The sequence below is a fragment of the Trichomycterus rosablanca genome, chromosome 4 (genome assembly GCF_030014385.1).
Source record: "Trichomycterus rosablanca isolate fTriRos1 chromosome 4, fTriRos1.hap1, whole genome shotgun sequence".
Classification (NCBI taxonomy): domain Eukaryota; kingdom Metazoa; phylum Chordata; class Actinopteri; order Siluriformes; family Trichomycteridae; genus Trichomycterus; species Trichomycterus rosablanca.
The window spans coordinates 28,964,358-28,982,626 of record NC_085991.1 but is presented as its reverse complement, the minus strand read 5'-3'; the positions used below and the strand labels follow the sequence as shown (position 1 = coordinate 28,982,626).

At 36.8% G+C, this 18,269-nt stretch overlaps 2 protein-coding genes across 3 annotated transcripts in view; one reads left to right on the top strand and one right to left on the bottom strand.

Annotated features, from left to right (window-relative positions):
• Positions 1 to 411: 411 nt before the first annotated feature.
• ppp1r15a (protein phosphatase 1, regulatory subunit 15A) lies at positions 412 to 4,425 on the top strand. Its single transcript, XM_062994131.1, has 3 exons — positions 412 to 604; positions 2,462 to 3,322; positions 3,979 to 4,425. Exons 1-3 carry the CDS (start codon positions 602 to 604, stop codon positions 4,186 to 4,188), a joined length of 1,074 nt encoding a protein of 357 aa, XP_062850201.1. The 5' UTR covers positions 412 to 601; the 3' UTR covers positions 4,189 to 4,425.
• The window catches only part of acer2 (alkaline ceramidase 2), a 30,680-nt gene continuing 14,750 nt past the window's right edge, over positions 2,340 to 18,269 (bottom strand). The window contains exons 3-7 of one of the 2 annotated variants that reach the window (XM_062994132.1): positions 17,373 to 17,514; positions 16,898 to 17,035; positions 8,119 to 8,256; positions 7,704 to 7,881; positions 2,340 to 3,272 (exon numbers count right to left, since the gene is read on the bottom strand). In XM_062994132.1, the coding sequence (XP_062850202.1) occupies positions 3,243 to 3,272; positions 7,704 to 7,881; positions 8,119 to 8,256; positions 16,898 to 17,035; positions 17,373 to 17,514 (626 nt within the window). In that variant the 3' untranslated portion in view covers positions 2,340 to 3,242. Of the gene's footprint in view, positions 3,273 to 7,694; positions 7,882 to 8,118; positions 8,257 to 16,897; positions 17,036 to 17,372; positions 17,515 to 18,269 lie in introns of those variants that run through there. The other variant, XM_062994133.1, reaches the window with a different exon arrangement.

Here is an 18,269-nt window from a genome sequence, read left to right as displayed (position 1 = left end):
TAAATAAAACAGACAGACAGTAATAAAAAAAAAAGACAGTTCTGTTTTGTTTTTAACTCAGTGCAACATGTAGGTGTAGTTTTTCTGTTTAGGGGTTTTAATCAGGAATTTTTTCTCGTTTCCACCAGCTTGTTTTGTGTTTCGAGTTTGTTTTGCTAGACTTTCCATAATGGTGTATGACGCAATGCTATCTCAATCCTCCCCTCCCCAACCCACGTGATAACGAAACCACTGAGCTCTTTCTAGAGAAGAGTGAAGAGGAGTTTCTAGCAACGTCACGAACCATTCAAGCTCACGTGACTTTCGGGTTTGCTTCAGAAAAGAACACGAAGCCCCGCCTCTGTATTTTGACGTCTGCTCTTTCTATATAAACCCCACGGTGTCAGTCACACTGCATTGTTCTATTTACAGTCTGAAAAATGGAATATATGAAATATATGAAATAGGATCCGCGCGAGAGAGACTATAAACAAACACACAGAGGATACCATGGAATTACTTGACTTGGGAAACACGAGAGATTTTGATAATATGATCAAATTCAACTATACAGCTCGAAATATTCATTGGAGTTGTTGTCAAGCGACTGGCTGAGAGCTAAATGGTAAGTTATCTGTTGTGATATCTGTATCCTACTTCGAACAGTATCAACGAATATTAACTTCTTTAATATAACCTATAGCAGCCCGCATGCTAGACAAATGTAGTGTTTATTTTTTAAAGTATTTTTTTTTAAGCAGCTTTTTTAAAACCTGAATGTAAACTCGGTTAGCAGTAGTATTTTTGTTTTGTGAATTTCGAAATGGACAGAACGAATGAGTGTGATATTTAACGCGCCAAATACTAACGTGTGGTCAGTTAGATAACTGTTCAACAGTATTTGGTTTAATTATAATAAAATCAACACACTGTACAATTATGATTAAATAAGGTAGACGTTTTACAGCTATTTGTTTAGACATGTAACGATTTACTCCTGTGTAGCTATTTAGACATGTAAACAGACTGTTGCTTAGGTTACACGTTGCCTACTGTGTAAAACACATGAATCACTTCAGCTAATCAGATGGACAGTCAGTCGTGGACTGTAAAGATCAGAGTTTCACAGCTTTGGTTCCTCTGCTCCTGTTTCATCTTTTGTCATTTTCCAAATACAACAACATTTATAATCATAATCATGGCTTAAATAACACAAAGAATACCAGAGACCTAACTGATAGTAATTTTAAGCATTTACAACTATGCCTATTTGCTAGGTGATTGTGAGTTTTCTTATTTAAAGTTAATAAAAATGAATTATAGATTTGAATATTTTAATATTTTATACTATCTAGAAAGCAGCAATCTTTTCAAACGACTAGACTGAACTGAACTGTTATGTTAAAACCACTTATTATTATTTTTGATTTAATATTACATACTATAATAAAAACAAACAACCACTTACTACTATTATTTAAATTTAATATTACATACTATAATAAAAACAAACAACCACTTACTACTATTATTTAAATTTAATATTACATACTATAATAAAAACAAACAACCACTTACTACTATTATTTAAATTTAATATTACATACTATAATAAAAACAAACAACCACTTACTACTATCATTTAAATTTAATATTACATACTATAATAAAAACATAAACAACCACTTACTACTATTATTTAAATTTAATATTACATACTATAATAAAAACATAAACAACTACTTACTACAATTATTTAAATGTAATATTACATACTATAATAAAAACATAAACAACCACTTACTACTATTATTAAAATTACATACTATAATAAAGCAAACACAGTATAATCAACATACAGAATTACTATCTAAAACCTATTACTAAAAGGCATATTATACAGTATAGTGTTTGATGTTTTTATGGACTCCAGCAAATGTTACTATTTTAAATAACAAAATATTACAATGAGTCCATGATTATGAGAACTAAACCAACAACATTGATGGGATGAATATGATGAGCTGGAATTTGCTCTGGCATTTATATTGTGCTTTAGTTATCAATTAAAAAGTTAATTACCATTTACATCAAACAAACTTGCCAAAGTTTGGCAGAGCAAAGTCTTATTAAAAGTTGCCAACATTTAAACAATGTAGTTAACCTTGAGTTTATTAAGTTTTGGCATTAGAATTAAAGTGTATAAGAAGACACTTTTTATTAATAATGTTAAAATTGTTTAGAAGATTTTATAATAAAAATGTTAACCAAATGGATGTCATGGTTTATCATGAATAATAAATTAAAATGTAATTAACAATGCAGCTTTATATTTATAAAAATTAGCTATACCTGCTTACTGTATGTTTGGACTGTGCCCTGTTTAATTAAACGACATCAACAGATTAAACATCACGTAGAATTATATTACTGAAAATGCAGCATTGTTTACTGAATCTAATTTCACTTTTGTTTTTGTTAGAGAGTGAAAGTCCCTACTATGGCACCATTTACCTCTGACCGTCATCATCCGCTGGATAACTGGTGGTTACCACAGGCAGCTTTGTACTTTCCATCTGTAAAAAAGCCCGAGTTGTCATCCAACATGCCAAGAAGAAGTGAAAGCTGTTCCGTCAACCTGTACAGGGCAATGTCCATCCATCCCATGTTACTGACAGTCAGTTTTTGTCTATACGAAGCCCTGAGAAAAGTTATCCATCGCTGTGTGAGTGTTGCAGAGTTGCTCAATATGATTTTTTTCTTGTGTGCTGAAGAAACAATGCTCATGATGGGCAAGTCAAAGAAAATAGCTATGAAGGCCCAGGAGAGGCCTGGACTAGAGACTCAAAACAGCGAAATGACAGAAACCGGTGTCAATAACTGTCCGGAAAAGGTCACAATGAGCACTACTGATGTGTTTAAACCTGACCAGTCAGAAATGGATAGAGAAGTCATGCTTTTAGACTGGCTTGAATGGGAATCAGATGAAGAGCAGGATGAAAGTGATAATGGTAGTAACAAGAATGATGATGGCATGAAGGAACAGCTTCAGCAAGAGGACGATTGGGAAACAGGATGGAACGGGGAGGAGGATTCTGACTGGTCAGATGACGAACAAGATTCAGAGGCATCAGCAGAGAGTGCTGCGTTATGGGAGTCTTTCTTTAACAACAGCAATCCCTACAATCCACTTTACTTCTCCTGCCCCTCTGGAGTCAAAGCAAAGGTTTCAGATGGTCAACAGAACCACACACCATCAAAGCTCACGGCTGGTGGGGGTGAGAAGCCAGTGTCTGGAGAGGAGCACAGAAATAAATGCAACACACATGAAGGAACAAAGAAGGTAGATATTACACAGATTACATCATATCACATCATCTCATGGCTAAGTAATAAAGCTGAAACACAGTATGGGCAGAGTGCAGTAACTAAGTGCATACTGTTTTGTAGATTCAACTTAGTGTGCAATAAAGAAATCACATTTATCACTGAGGTGGAGTTAATCATGTCGAGACAGAAGTTCTTTCTACACCCTTTTTGACAGTTCTGACACACCCAATGAAAAGGCTCAGACATGATTCATCATGTATGACAAATCAACACATGGTTACAGGGTGGGCAGTAGAGTAAAAAATGCCATGTCAAGATACATCAGTGTCCCCCACCCATCCCCACCCCAAAGGTCTATAGGCAATTTGTGCCAATTTAATAAAAATAGCTTTTATAAGGTCAAGCTCTGATGTTGATGGTCCAATTGGGGATGAGATCAGTGCTTTATGCAGGCCACTGGACGTTTTCCACACCAAACCTGTACTTTTGGACTCTGAGTCATAGTCTAGACAGTAGACAGTTGCCTCAAAGTTGAAAAGCATATTATAATTTTTTTTACACGTTAACAGTGTGACCACATACTTTTGGCCATATGTTAAAAATAGTAATAGTGTAAGTACTTTTTTTTATTTTGTTAACATTTCCTAACCCGTACTTTTGCCATTTCAGGTGCGTTTTAATGACGAGGTGACAGTGCATCACCTGGTGGACTGGAGCATTGCCAGTCAGGAAGCGAGAGATGGATCGTGCTGGATGGAGCAGGCTCGAGACAGGGAGCGTTTCAGAAGGAGAACAGAGAAAGCTGGAGAAAGCATCAGTCCCTGTCTCACAGCTCAGCACAGGGCCAGAGTGTATGGCAGATTGCAGACAGCATATTAGCTACAGCACTCCAAAATTCCCCCATCCTAATGGTGTATTCTATGGTGCTTTACAATTTACCTCAAAGTTGTTACACAGCAATAATCACTTTGCACTGGGTTTAGTTACTTTTACTTGCATACATTGCTGTATGTTTTGTGGTTTCACTAATTTATTGGTTATTTATTGTTTTGATGTGAACATGTTTGTGTTATATACTATATGTGATTACTAAATATAAATGTGTGTATAAATAAACTTTTTTTGTCAAGAAGGTTTTTTTATATATATATATTACAAGCTATTTATAGCTCTGACATGACATATAGTATATTTTGGCAATACTTGTTAACCATTTTCATCAGTACATAGACAATTCCTCACTGTCAGTGACTGGATGCAAGGTTTAAACACGTCTGTTATGTGGCAACCCTAATACCTCCTGTGCAAAAGTTTGTTTTATCCACACAACAGTGGTTCTGAAACATGGGTACATGAAGGGGGGTATACACTATAATGTTGCTTTGTAAAATCATATGGAAGATTTGTCTTAATAATATGTCAAAATACAGGTACATTGTTTTAAGAGTTTAAGGTGATTTGAAGGTGATTTGAAGGTGATTTCATATTAAACAAACAGGAGTAATATAAGGCAAACATTTTATTACATAAATATAATAAAAATGATTACATGCTTCCATTAGAACCAGGTCTGCAGTATTAGAAAAAAATGATTCATTTGATACAAAAGGGAAAACAGTCTTTGTATAGTCACCTTTTAGTAGACATGAAAAAATGTCCAAGAATCTCCTCAAGTACAATTCCTTAATAGCAAAATGACACTTCTTAAGTGAATACACTTAAAAAAAAGTACTGGACATTCTAAAAATGGTAATTATGTTTCAGAAATGCTAATGGGTCTTTCCAAAAAGCGGCAACACTCAAATGTACCTAAATGAAACATAACACTGTGGTTAATTAGGGCAATGACCTGAATGCAAACTGAAAAATTCCCCTCATGTAACACAAGGGTCAATAAAGCAGAAAGACATAACCAGAACATTTGATTATGGGGTTAACCAAATACATTTTCCAGTGAAGATTGCAATACACTGCACCTTAGCACTGCACTTAGCTCAAAAAGGGTCACTTTATATCATTTATGTTATTTGTCTTTAGAGCTAATTTGTGTTCAATTCAACATGTCATAAACACAGAACTTGACATTACATTATTCTACAAAGTCAAATTTGATGTATTAAAACACAAACTGAAATATTTTTAATAGCAACAGTATTCAGCTCCTTTCTTCAGTTTTTAGTAAAAGTTCAGCTCCAAGTCTATGTGGATATCTCTCTATACGCTCTGCAGATTGGTTGGTAAACATAAGTAAACCACAATCTTTATGTTTCTCAACAGATATTCAAAAAGCCTTCAAGGGTAGCACTGTCGCCTTACAGCAAGAAGGTCCTGGGTTCGATCCCCAGGTGGGGCGGTCCGGGTCCTTTCTGTGCGGAGTTTGCATGTTCTCCCTGTGTCTGCGTGGGTTTCCTCCGGGTGCTCCGGTTTCCTCCCACAGTCCAAAAACATGCAGCCAGGGTAACTGGAGACTCTGAATTGTCCTATAGGTACCTAGTCGCTAGGATACATAAACCAGTGCCGGTCCCAAGCCCGGATAAATAGGGAGGGTTGTGTCATCCGGCGTAAAAACTGCCAAATCAATAATGTGGATCATGATCCGCTGGTGACCCCCTAATGGGAGCAGCTGAGGAAATAGAGATTCAAAAAGCTTTTAGTCTAGGATTTGTCAAGGACATTTAGAGAATTGCCTTAAAGCGACTCCAGTGGTGTTTTATCTGTTAAAAGGTAAATAGTCGCCCAGGGTGTGGGGGTGGTAAGAATTGAGCGACTGATGAATGCAGTCAAATAAAAGAACATCATATAGAAAAATATGAAGTTCTTTTATTTGACTGCATTCATCAGTCGCTCAATTCTTACCAATCTCCTTGTCCCAGCTCTTGAGAACCACCCCCAAAACACGATTCGACCACCACTATGTTTCACAGTTTTAGCCAGGTTTTCATTAGCATTCATAGTGCTTGCTTTTCTGAACAGGACATTTGGAGCTCTTTTAGAGTGACCACTGGGTTCTTACCAGCCCTTCTTGCTCAGATGCTCAACATTAAGAAGAGTCAAGGTTGTGCCAAGCTTCTTTGCTTCGCTTTTAAATTGATACCCACTATGGGATAAATTGAGGCCACTATGATCCTGAGAACACTTAAATTAGGGAAAGAATTTAAAACAAGGTTTTATGCCTTGCCACAGTTTGACTGTGTAGTCCAAGGAACTACCTGTGTATCTTCTGTGTTCCAATCCTGAAATGCAGTGTAAATCGTGTGCCCTCACAAACCCAGGTGTGGTGTTTCCAAACCTATTCAAATGCAAATGGATTCAAAGTCTAGACAACACTCGTGGAAAATGAAAGCAGATAAGATGCACCTGACCACAAATTGGAGCGCATCGCTGAATACTCTTGTTAATAAGATATTTCGGCTTCTGATATTTAATGAATTTTTGAAAAACTAGAAACTCATTATGGGTGATATTGTAAACTGATGGGTAAAAATGGCATTGACATCCATTTAAAATCAAATCCACAACACAAAGTGCACAAAAGGGGGTCTGAATACTTCCTAAATAAATATAAAACTGTAATATTAAAATAATCACTGAATCATTGTATTGCAAACAGCCAACAGAACATTTTGTAGTAAAGGGTAGGAACATGATGTATGAGTCAAAAAATAACACCATTAAAGTAATATTTTAGGGTCGTATGGTATTCCTGAATGAATCGATTTACATAAGTGTTACATACATATATTGTTTTCTTATTGTCTGTTTGCATTACAACATTTTGCTGTGAAATAAATGCCTGTAATTAAAAAAGAACTCAAACAAATATCAACTCATTTAAATGTACTATTGTGGATACAACATTCATTTAATGCCCATTTTAATTAGACTTGATTAAACAAATTATTTTAAGCTCTTATAAAGCCTATTCTGAAACTTGTCACTGACCCATTAATACATTTACCCATGATACAAAAGGTTAGAAATTACTATTAATGACAAGAAATTAGACAGATTCTTTATAAAAGTAAAGAGCACATACTAACCATGCCCCACCCAACAATATTACAGAAAGTGTAATATACACTCAGAAAGTGTTCACATTTCTTAGTTAATTTGTTATTAATTAATTGCATTGCTGGTGGATAAGGAAATCCTGCAAAAAAGCCTGTTCGTCAAAGCTTTTAGCTCAGTTACAGCTAAACTAGGTAGCAATAACCACTAAACATCCAAGCTATAAAAGCTTTATCTTTATAGGTTAAACCACCCACACCTGAAACAATTATGTGCATTTTATAAATTATTAATACTTTACGGCATGACTGAATCCTTAGAATTCTTTAGTCTGGTAAAATTGCATTGACATTGCTATCATAAGAACTTTTGGCTGGTCAAGTCACCTTGATGGAGGGTTTGCGGTGCACACAGAGCAGGGTGACGTATGGTACTCCGATGAAGGCCCACTTCTCACTAGGCCAGAATTTAATCACTGGCCCCTGCTCTGGAGCCTCGGTGGCTGCATCGAAGTAAGCAAAGCACACACAGCCAAGGTAGGAGGCCAGGCAGATCAGAATGTGCCTATAAGATCAAGTAAAATGAATCATGAATTAATAAAATATAATAAAATGAATTATTTCATTATGTACATAAACACAAAGATTCTTTTACACCAGAGTTTCTTACCAGAAGATCAGGAAAACCCACTGTGCTACAGAGTTTCAACTAATCCATCCATCCACCCATTCATCCACCCAACCAACCAATCATTGAATTCAAATACAGCATTAGCAGCAACTGAGCAAATATATTACTCACCAGGCACAATGTAGATAAGGAAAGTTGACAGATGACCACATCTCACAAAAGATTCTATCACTGATCCAGCACATGAGTGCTAGCGTCCACCACAGACCAGAAAGGAGTCCAAGCTTAAACACCCGCAGGTTCTCACACCTACTCAACACACACAAATAAACATAAAGAAGCATTTATGAACATACGTAGGCAAGTGTTATTAACAGTTTATTATTTATGGAACTACTTAATGTTTAGTTTAGACTAGAGAAGTCAACCCATAACTAAAATAAATCTGATTCTTTTCTCAACCCACACACACATACCAGACACAAATAACCCAAGCAACATGGACAAAAAGTACACTTTAAAAACAGAAGTTGTTTTTAGCAGACAGTACTGTTACACAAATGGAACAGTCCTTACCTATTGGTTATTTACATGGTTATGTGTTTAATTACTGTCTAAAACCAATGAAATTAAGAATTATTGGTGCCCTTGACAAAAGGTAAACAAAAAAACAGATTGTGCATTTGCTAGGACTACCAAGAAATGAGATTTTGAGAAAATCAAATACATAAACAAATACACAATGGTCACAATGACCAGGTTTACATAAGTGAACAGACAGTAGATAAATCTTGGGTCTGAGTCAGCCAATTCCATTAGTGAGGAAGTAGACTACATTCAGGCTGCATGTCAAACCACTTCTCTACTACATACAGTAGTATGTAAAAATAGTAGATCAAATGACTCACTTTACTGCTACATGATAGCATGTAATAACAGCTGATCTTTTTGGTTGGTTTTGGCAAATATAGAAAAATAAAAATTGATTTAATAACTGAGTAACAATGGTTGGGCTATAGTATCCAAGTATCTTTTTTGGGAGGAAGTGGTATAACAAAATTATTGTCATGGTACACTAAATGACATAGGTTAGTACTTCTCTTCTTCTTTTTTTAAATGTTGCTCCTGTTAAGATTGTTGAAACCCAAACCAAGCTGAGGTACCTTTTCACTACAAACTCTAATTTCATTATCATTTATTTGCAGTCTTCTATATGACATCCTAGTCCTTTACTGGAATACAGGTACATTGTTTGAGTTTAAGGTGATTTGAATACCCTAATCTTGAAACCAAAACTATATTATATTACCTTTCATATTAAATAGAGCAATACACCGATCAGCCATAACATTAAAACCACCTCCTTGTTTCTACACTCACTGTCCATTTTATCAGCTCCACTTACCATATAGAAGCACTTTGTAGTTCTACAATTACTGACTGTAGTCCATGTATTTCTCTGCATGCTTTGTTAGCCTGCTTTCACCCTGTTCTTCAATGGTCAGGACCCCCACAGGACCACTACAGAGTAGGTATTATTTAGGTGGTGGATCATTCTCAGCACTGCAGTGACACTGACATGGTGGTGGTGTGTTAGTGTGTGTTGTGCTGGTATGAGTGGATCAGACCTGATGAAGGTCTAGATGACCAACTCAAACAGCAGCAATAGATGAGCGATCGTCTCTGACTTTACATCTACCAGGTGAACCACCTAGGTAGGAGTGTGTAATAGAGTGGACAGTGAGTGGACACAGTATTTAAAAACTCCAGCAGCGCTGCTGTGTCTTATCCACTCATACCAGCACAACACACACTAACACACCACCACCATGTCAGTGTCACTGCAGTGCTGAGAATCATTCACCACCTAAAAAATACCTGCTCTGTGGGGGTCCTGACCATTGAAGAACAGGGAAAAAAAAGGCTAAAAAAGTATGTAGAGAAACAGATGGACTACAGTCAGTAATTGTAGAACTACAAAGTGCTTCTATATGGTAAGTGGAGCTGATAAAATGAACAGTGAGTGTAGAAACAAGGAGGTGGTTTAATGTTATGGCTGATCAGTGTATAAGGGCAAACATTTTATTACATAAATATAATTAAAAAATGATTACATGCTTCCATTAGAAGCAGCCATGTCTGCAGTATTAGAAATAAATATTTATTTGTTACAAAAGGAAAAATAGATTTATATAGACATCTTTTAATAGACAGGGAAAAATCTCCTCAAGTACAATTATTTCATAGCAAAATGACCTCCAGTTTTTGACCACATTTTGACCACAAAGAGGCTGCTTTAGTAGCATAAAGCAAACTGCCCTACTAAAATGTACTTAATTTTGTGCAGTTTAAAGTTGGTTGACTAGGAATGTGTTGCATATGAAAGTATGAAAAAGTACACATATAACCATGCATTTAGGTCATTTCCATAACTAACCATGAACATAAACTGAAAAATTACCCTCATGTAACACAAGGGTCAATAAAGCAAAAAGACATAACCAGAACATTTGATTATGGGATTAACCAAATCAACTCATGTGATAAATTTTCCAGTGAAGTCATACGTGATGCACTACACTGTACCTTTAGTATACTAGCTCAAAAAGGGTCACTTAATATCGTTTATGTTATTTGTCTTTAGAGCTAAGATATCAGGTTATTATGTTCATGTGTTCAATTCAACATGTCATAAACACAGATACTTGACATTCCGTTATTTTACAAAGCCAACAAAGGTCCTTTTTACTACAAACTGTAATTTTATTATCATTTATTTGGAGTCTTTTGTTTAACATTCACATCATTCACCATGGTTCTTCATTACTTTCAAATAGAGCCACCTGAAGTATTCATAATGAACTTGCACGGTCACAGCTGATTTACATTGCCAAATGATGTATACTGTCACACTGACAAGCTTTAATATCTTACACAGCACCGGCCAATTCACTAAATAGTTTTTTGTATGGTTTAGTGTCATGTTAGAATCTACGACTATGAGGCACTGTTCCATTAAAAGTGTATTTTCTTTAACAGTCCTGGGCATATTTATTTCAGTCATCACTTCTGTTTTGACACATGTCAGTACAGTACGTTCTGAATGAGTGGTTTGATGTTTGATGCAGGTCTCTCCTCATAGCAGGAATCTGTGGGTAAACCTTGTGTGCCCTGTGCAGCACTGCGTGTATATTACTTCATCATTCCGGGTGTCTTCTAGTAGCATTGGTCATGTTCATTCAGTTGTGTTGATGTCATGTACTTTGTTATTTATACACTTGTCCTACTCGTTTTGACAACTTTTCTGTACATATGTTGTTATTATTGCTGTGAAGTCTGTTACTGGGATGGAGCAATTCCTCGTTCTGGTCTTGAGAGCCTTTTATTTAGATTACATCAGTATGCTCATTTCCATCAAGTCCCCTATGCCCTGTGTTCGGCAGAAGATTCTATCAAACCCCTGGTTTGCAGCACATAGTTCTTCTCTGTTACTTTTATCATCATAGGGTGGTCTACTTTCAGTGAAATGAGGGCTTTGGAGAATGCAGGCAGGGAATCTGGTGCCTTCATGAATTTTAGGGCAAACAAGATGACGCAAGCTTCGACTATGAAGGTAGAGCTTAATCCTGGAATTAATATCACTTAGCACCGATTGCCAATTATGTGTGGGACCAGACACATCTGGTTGTCTAACATTCATTCTTGAAAGCTTGTTGCTTTTAAATCGATGAGGACTCCGTCTAGTCATAGCTGGGTACAGGGTTCACAGCTGACATATGTAAATCAATGGTTAACTACCCACACTTGAACAAAATCAAACAGAAACAAAGTCCATGTTTTATCCTGTGTAGCATATACAAAGATCATCCACAAAGATACTACACATGACACTGGGCCAACTTTCATTAATAGTATATTTCAAGGCTAAATAAAATAAGAAGGTACTCTATAGCCTTTGGTGCCCCTAGCCCCTAGTGTAGCACCTTTACAGTCCAGTATCTACTCTAACTGTAGACTTTTTATTAAAGGTTGTTTATGAAAGTAGGCAGGTGACCTATGGCATTCTGTGTGGGTGCTTCACCTTCATGCTAAAAGCCTTTTTAGGCAAAAAATAAAAAATACCACCACCATATGTTAATTCTTTTAAGAAAACCTAACACACGTAGGTCTCTATTCTGACTAACTGGTCTAATGTTCTTCTTGCTTTTTTGAAACCACACTGGTCCTTGCTTAGCTTGTTTCAATTCAGTAAAAGTCTGACTAATGTTGGTTGTACACAAGCTCTGAGAAGACAAGTGAGCTGTGCTTGTTGGAGAGTCAGCTGCTGGAGGACACTGTCAGCATTGTTTAAAGGATTAGTTTACTACACTGAGTGAACTACTGGGAACATGCTGACTTCATTATCATAGCTGTTCAAAAAATGCATGTGCAGTTTGTAAGCAGATCAAATGCACCAGTTTTCACACTAGTAGACTGTGCTCTGTAACAAACACATTTAAAAATCCTGGAAAAGGGTGTTACATTTACATTTTCAGCACTTAGCAGATGCTTTTATCCAAAGCAACTTACAGTACTGTGACAGTATATTGTCTAAGCAATTAAGGGTTAAGGGCCCTGCTCAAGGGCCCAACAGTGACAACCTGGCAGTGGGTGGGGCTTGACCCAGCAACCTTTTGATTACTAGTCCAGACCAGTGCAACTGCCCAGTGTCATAGATGACAGCAATTGTTACTTCAAAAAGTGTATTTACCACACAGAATTAATAATCCCAAACCCACAGATGTGCAAGCTAGCTATGCCATTGGCACCAGTCTTAACAGTCACTCACAAACCTCGACCCATTCTTGAATCAGAATCATATGTTACCTACTGATTTCCAAAACAACTGTTTCTGATCAACTTCCATGTTTTACTGCCCATGTTCCAACTTTTTTGGAATGTGGTGCAGGCATTAACTGAAGAACTTCACTGTATTTGCAAAAATCAATTATTAAGATAAAACATTAAATCACTGCTTTTGGGGGGGGTGCACATTCTATCTATTATTACAACATAAAATGTTTTTTTTTATGTATGTGGTAAGTGCAGCTCAAAAAATGGTCAATAAATTAGTGTTTGGTATTCTGAGACTATAAATTACCATGACAAACCAATTAAAACTGGGGATCCACATCAAGCAATGTCCGCTAATTCATTTTCAGTAACTGCTCTATCCTGGTGAAACGTTGAATTAGGCACAGGTAGGAATTCACCCCAGACAGAACACCAATCTCTCTTAAGGCATAACACTCACTTATTTAAACTCACTAACAATTAAGGGCAATTTAGGCAAACCTATCCACCTACTGGAATTTTTGCAGTAGGAGGAAACTGGAGTACCCAGTGCTACCAGAAAGACACAGACAGTAATTAGAGGTAAAAAGCAAACTAAAAACCCTGAAGCTATGCAGCACCAATATTATCCACTGGGCTATAAGAATAATTACAATAATCATTTTTGCTTTTGATACTATTAATAAACCCCAACATAAGAGCTCTCTTATGCCCCAGATTAGTGCTTAACCATTCACTCCTTTACTTAAATGCAATCACTGATCAAAATACTTTTACACTGAAAGACATTCCAGCACATGACCTTCATAAAATTTCCTTTAAATTCCTCATTGTTAGCTGGCGCCAGAGTATTTCCCACTATCAGTTGATTTACAGGTCTAACATAAACAGAACATGGACATTGTGTTCTGCCAAGCACTGCAACCGTAAGTGAACAGGATAAGGACCTGTAATGTGGAGGAAATAACATAAGGCAATGCAAATTCCAAAGTAAATATAAAGTCAAGAAGTCAAGGTGACCAGTCACTAGAACTCAAAATTAAAATCAGTAGTAAAAATGAACTATTCGAATATAATGTTTTTAGAACTTATTTAAGGTACCTTAATTGCTTGCAGGTAAATGTAATGAATGTAAATGTGATGGGTCATTATTTACTAAAATAATGATTAAGTTTAAATGTGATAAAAAGCACTGCCCAAATTACCTCTAATAACCTTTAACTTAGATTTGATTAGAGCATTTTAAGACTACTTCAAATGTTAAATCTTATCCTAGGTTGGAAATAATACTCACTCACTCACTTTCTTAACCGCTTATCCAATTAGAGTCGCAGGGGGGTGCTGGAGCCTATCCCAGCTTTTCAATGGGCGCAAGGCACACAGTAACACCCTGGATGGAGTGCCAGTCCATCGCAGGGCAGACACACATACACCTATAGGGCAATTTAGTGTCTCCAATAAACCTGACTGCATGTTTTTTGGACTGTGGGAGGAAACCCATGCAGACACAGGGAGAACATGCAAACTCCACACAGAAAGGACCCGGACAGCCCCGCCTGGGGATGGAACCCAGGACCTTCATGCTGTGAGGCAACAGTGCTACCCACCGAGCCGGGAAATAATACTTATTTATGAAAATTTCTTAAATCTCTTGGGTTTACACAAGTAAGTCTGTGTACGCATCACAGAGCACACTTTAGAAAAACAGAACATTTTGCTGCTAAACCAAGCTGAGAAAAGCACATGTTCACAACTACACTTCCTGCCCCTCCTACACTTATTCTTAACTCTGAATCAGTTACAGACTAATACTCTTATTCAATCAATTATTTTTACTTCTTACATGACATTAAGTAATCCAGTTAATCAATAATTAACACTAATATTTCATATAGATAGACAGGACTCAAGACAGGACTGTAAAGCTGCTTTTAAAAACATGCAGGGAGTTATCAATAAATACTGTACCTATTATGTGCTTGTCAGTAACTGCTATGTTCATGTATGTTGTTAGCTTGTTTGCTAAACACAAATACAAATTATGTGTCATAATGTTCCTAAATATATGCATATTCAGTAACATGTATATGTGTGTGTGTATACACCGATCAGCCATAACATTAAAACCACCTCCTGGTTTCTACACTCACTGTCTATTTTATCAGCTCCACTTACCATGTAGAAGCACTTTGAAGTTCTACAATTGCAGTCCATCCGTTTCTCTACATATCTTTTTAGCCTGTTTTCACCATGTTCTTCAATGGTCAGGACCCCCACAGAGCAGGTATTATTTAGGTGGTGGATGATTCTCAGCACTGCAGTGACACTGACATGGTGGTGGTGTGTTAGTGTGTGTTGTGCTGGTATGAGTGGATCAGACTCAGCAGTGCTGCTGGAGTTTTTACATACCATGTCCACTCACTGTCCACTCTATTAGACACTCCTTCCTAGTTGGTCCACCTTGTAGATGTTAAGTCAGAGACGATCGCTCATCTATTGCTGCTGTTTGAGTTGGTCATCTAGACCTTCATTAGTGGTCACAAGACGCTGCCTAGGGGCGCTGTTGGCTGGATATACTTGATTGGTGGACTATTCACAGTCCAGCAGTGAAAGTGAGGTTTTTAAAAACTCCATCAGCATTGCTGTGTCTGATCCACTCATACCAGCACAACACACACTAACACACCACCACCATGTCATTATCACTGTAGTGCTGAGAATCATCCACCACCCAAATAATACCTGCTCGTTAGTGGTCCTGACCATTGAAAAACAGGGTGAAAACAGGCTAAAAAGATATGTAGAGAAACAGATGGACTACAGTCAGTAATTGTAGAACTTCAAAGTGCTTCTATATGGTAAGTGGAGCTGATAAAATGGACAGTGAGTGTAGAAACCAGGAGGTGGTTTTAATGTTATGGCTGATCGGTGTATACACACACACACATACATGTTACTGAATATGCATATATTTAGGAACATTATGACACATAATTTGTATTTGTATTTAGCAAACAATCTAATAACATACATTAACATAGCAGTTACTGACAAGCACATAATAGATGAAGTATTTGTTGATAATTCCCTTCAAAAGCAGCATTATAGTTCTGTCTTGAGTCCTGTCTATCTATATGAAATATTAGTGTTAATTATTGATTAATTGGATTACTTAATGTCATGTTGGAAGTAAAAATCCATATTTGTGTGTGTGTGGGAGTGTGCATGTGTGTAAATCTCCTTAAACTTGAACTTACACAAAAAGATTAATCATATGGCGCTATTTACTTTGCGTGCCAAGGTGGGTTTCAACAAGCTAGCTAATTAGTCAAACGTAAACAGTACAAACACAAAAATAAACAACAGATGTGCTATCTAGCTCAGACTCCTAGTTTTTACCTAATAAATGTTGTAAAAGGTTTTGTCTGAACACTGCAGTACAACAGTTTCACCTGTGTTCACATCAAATATTAAAACATACCACTTTATAAAGTAACAAGTACATTTTTATCAATAGTACTTTGAATTCATAATAAAGTAATTGTAACTTCCTGTACACACCTGATTTCTATTACATGATACTGATTTCTTCCCAACATTTATAACAGTTTTTGAATATCGTCACCTTCCTAAAATAATGGCCTAAGTCATTTTTGGACCAAAATGATATTTTTGCCCAAATCACCTCCTCACCATGCTGTCCACCTCTGGTAAAATCGCCTATGTCCTTAGTTTAACAGATCATGTGATTCTACCCCTGTAATAAAATGGCCTATGTCAAGAGTGTGACTTGGGCAATTTTATTTTGCCTAAGTCAAAAGACAATATGACTTAGGCAATTTTAGATGCTTTTTTAAAATGGCAGCTGCTCTAAACAGAACAAAACTCTACCCAGCCCATGAAGTTATTTCCATTGTGTTCAGTTTTTTGTGTTTCCTGAAAAACCTGAAAAAATGACTTAGGCCATTATTTTAGGAAGGTGACGATATTAAAGCATGCAAAATTTCTCTACATTATAAAGTAATTTCACTTGCAAGCTTTCACCAAGTTTCAGATCCTAAGTGAACATAAATGCTGATAACACACCCTGGAAATGTTCTGCAGTAACAGGACTGACCTCTTAAGCTCTGTGATGAGAAGAGCTGTACATGGGATTCCCAGGGCCATTAATGTAATTGAGTTAATGGCCGGCTTGATAAAGGCAAGACAGGTAGTGATTCCTGACAGGATGCCTACTACCATTTTAAACCTGAACCTGAAAAAAGAAGGAAAGGAACAGAGATGAAGCGACAAAAACGGAGCTATAATTGTGGTATACGTTATACATGGCTCTATATAAGGCTGCATCAACTAATCAACTAAGTGAAAATTATTGCTAACAAATTTTTATTAATGATCAATCGGCTTATTGTTTGTTACATACTAACATGGTAAAATATTAAAGCAGTGTTATGTTCAAAAACGATTTTCAAAACAGATTTAGCTGCTAATGAAAACTACTTTGTCACTAAAATCCACGTTTAATTAATTAGTCCCCACATTACATAGTGACTTCTTGTTAGTGTACTGTAGGATGTGTGCTTTGGCCTCACCTGTTGCGTTGAAACATCTTGGGTAGGTATCTCTTGGGAAACCACATGCCAATGGCACACATAAGCACCCACAGTATTGCTAATTCATCCAGCATTTGTCCCAGGAAACTTAGGGTTGCGTGGAAATAAGTGGATCCAATCCCTGCATGAAAAATACACACTGGGTTTCTCCTGATGCAGTCATTTCTTACAATAAACACAGTTAGTTGACACTGACATTTTTTAGTTTCTTGAGAAAGCAGAATGTGGCAAACTACTTTACATGTGAAAACATGAGTGGGAGTACTGTTCTGGTGGGAGAAAATCTAGTGTTTGTTATGTCTTTGCATTTGACGTCACTATACTGCAATTAATGGGAAATAGCTGCTATGTGTACTAGTTTTTATTGAACAATTTTGTCTTTTATCAGTCACAAAGGTTTGTTTAATATTACAAAATTGCGTACCTTCACATATTTAATCCTAAGGTTTATTCATTTCAAAATAATGGGTGGCACGGTGGCTTAGTGGGTAGTAGGGTTGGGCGGTATGACGGTGTTACGGTATAACGCGGTATTTAAAAATGGTGACGGTATTTTAAAAAATGTGAAGCGCCAAATTTCTGCTTCAGGTTTACCTTGAAAACTGAGACTTTAAGACATTCGCGCATCCACAGTAAGAGAGGGGTGTGAGGGGTAGGCGGTTGGAGCTCACTGATTGGTTGTAGTGATGGGAATTATGGCTCCTTGAAGGGAGCCGGATCTTTTGGCTCGGTTCCTTTTAAAGATCCGTTCCAAAAAATGACTCTTCGTTCCTCGGGAAGCGCTACTGGGTAAACTATAAGACAGCCCCGATATTAATATCAATGATGAACAATCATGAACATTTTGCTACTTTGCCTTAAATGTAGGCCTAATTC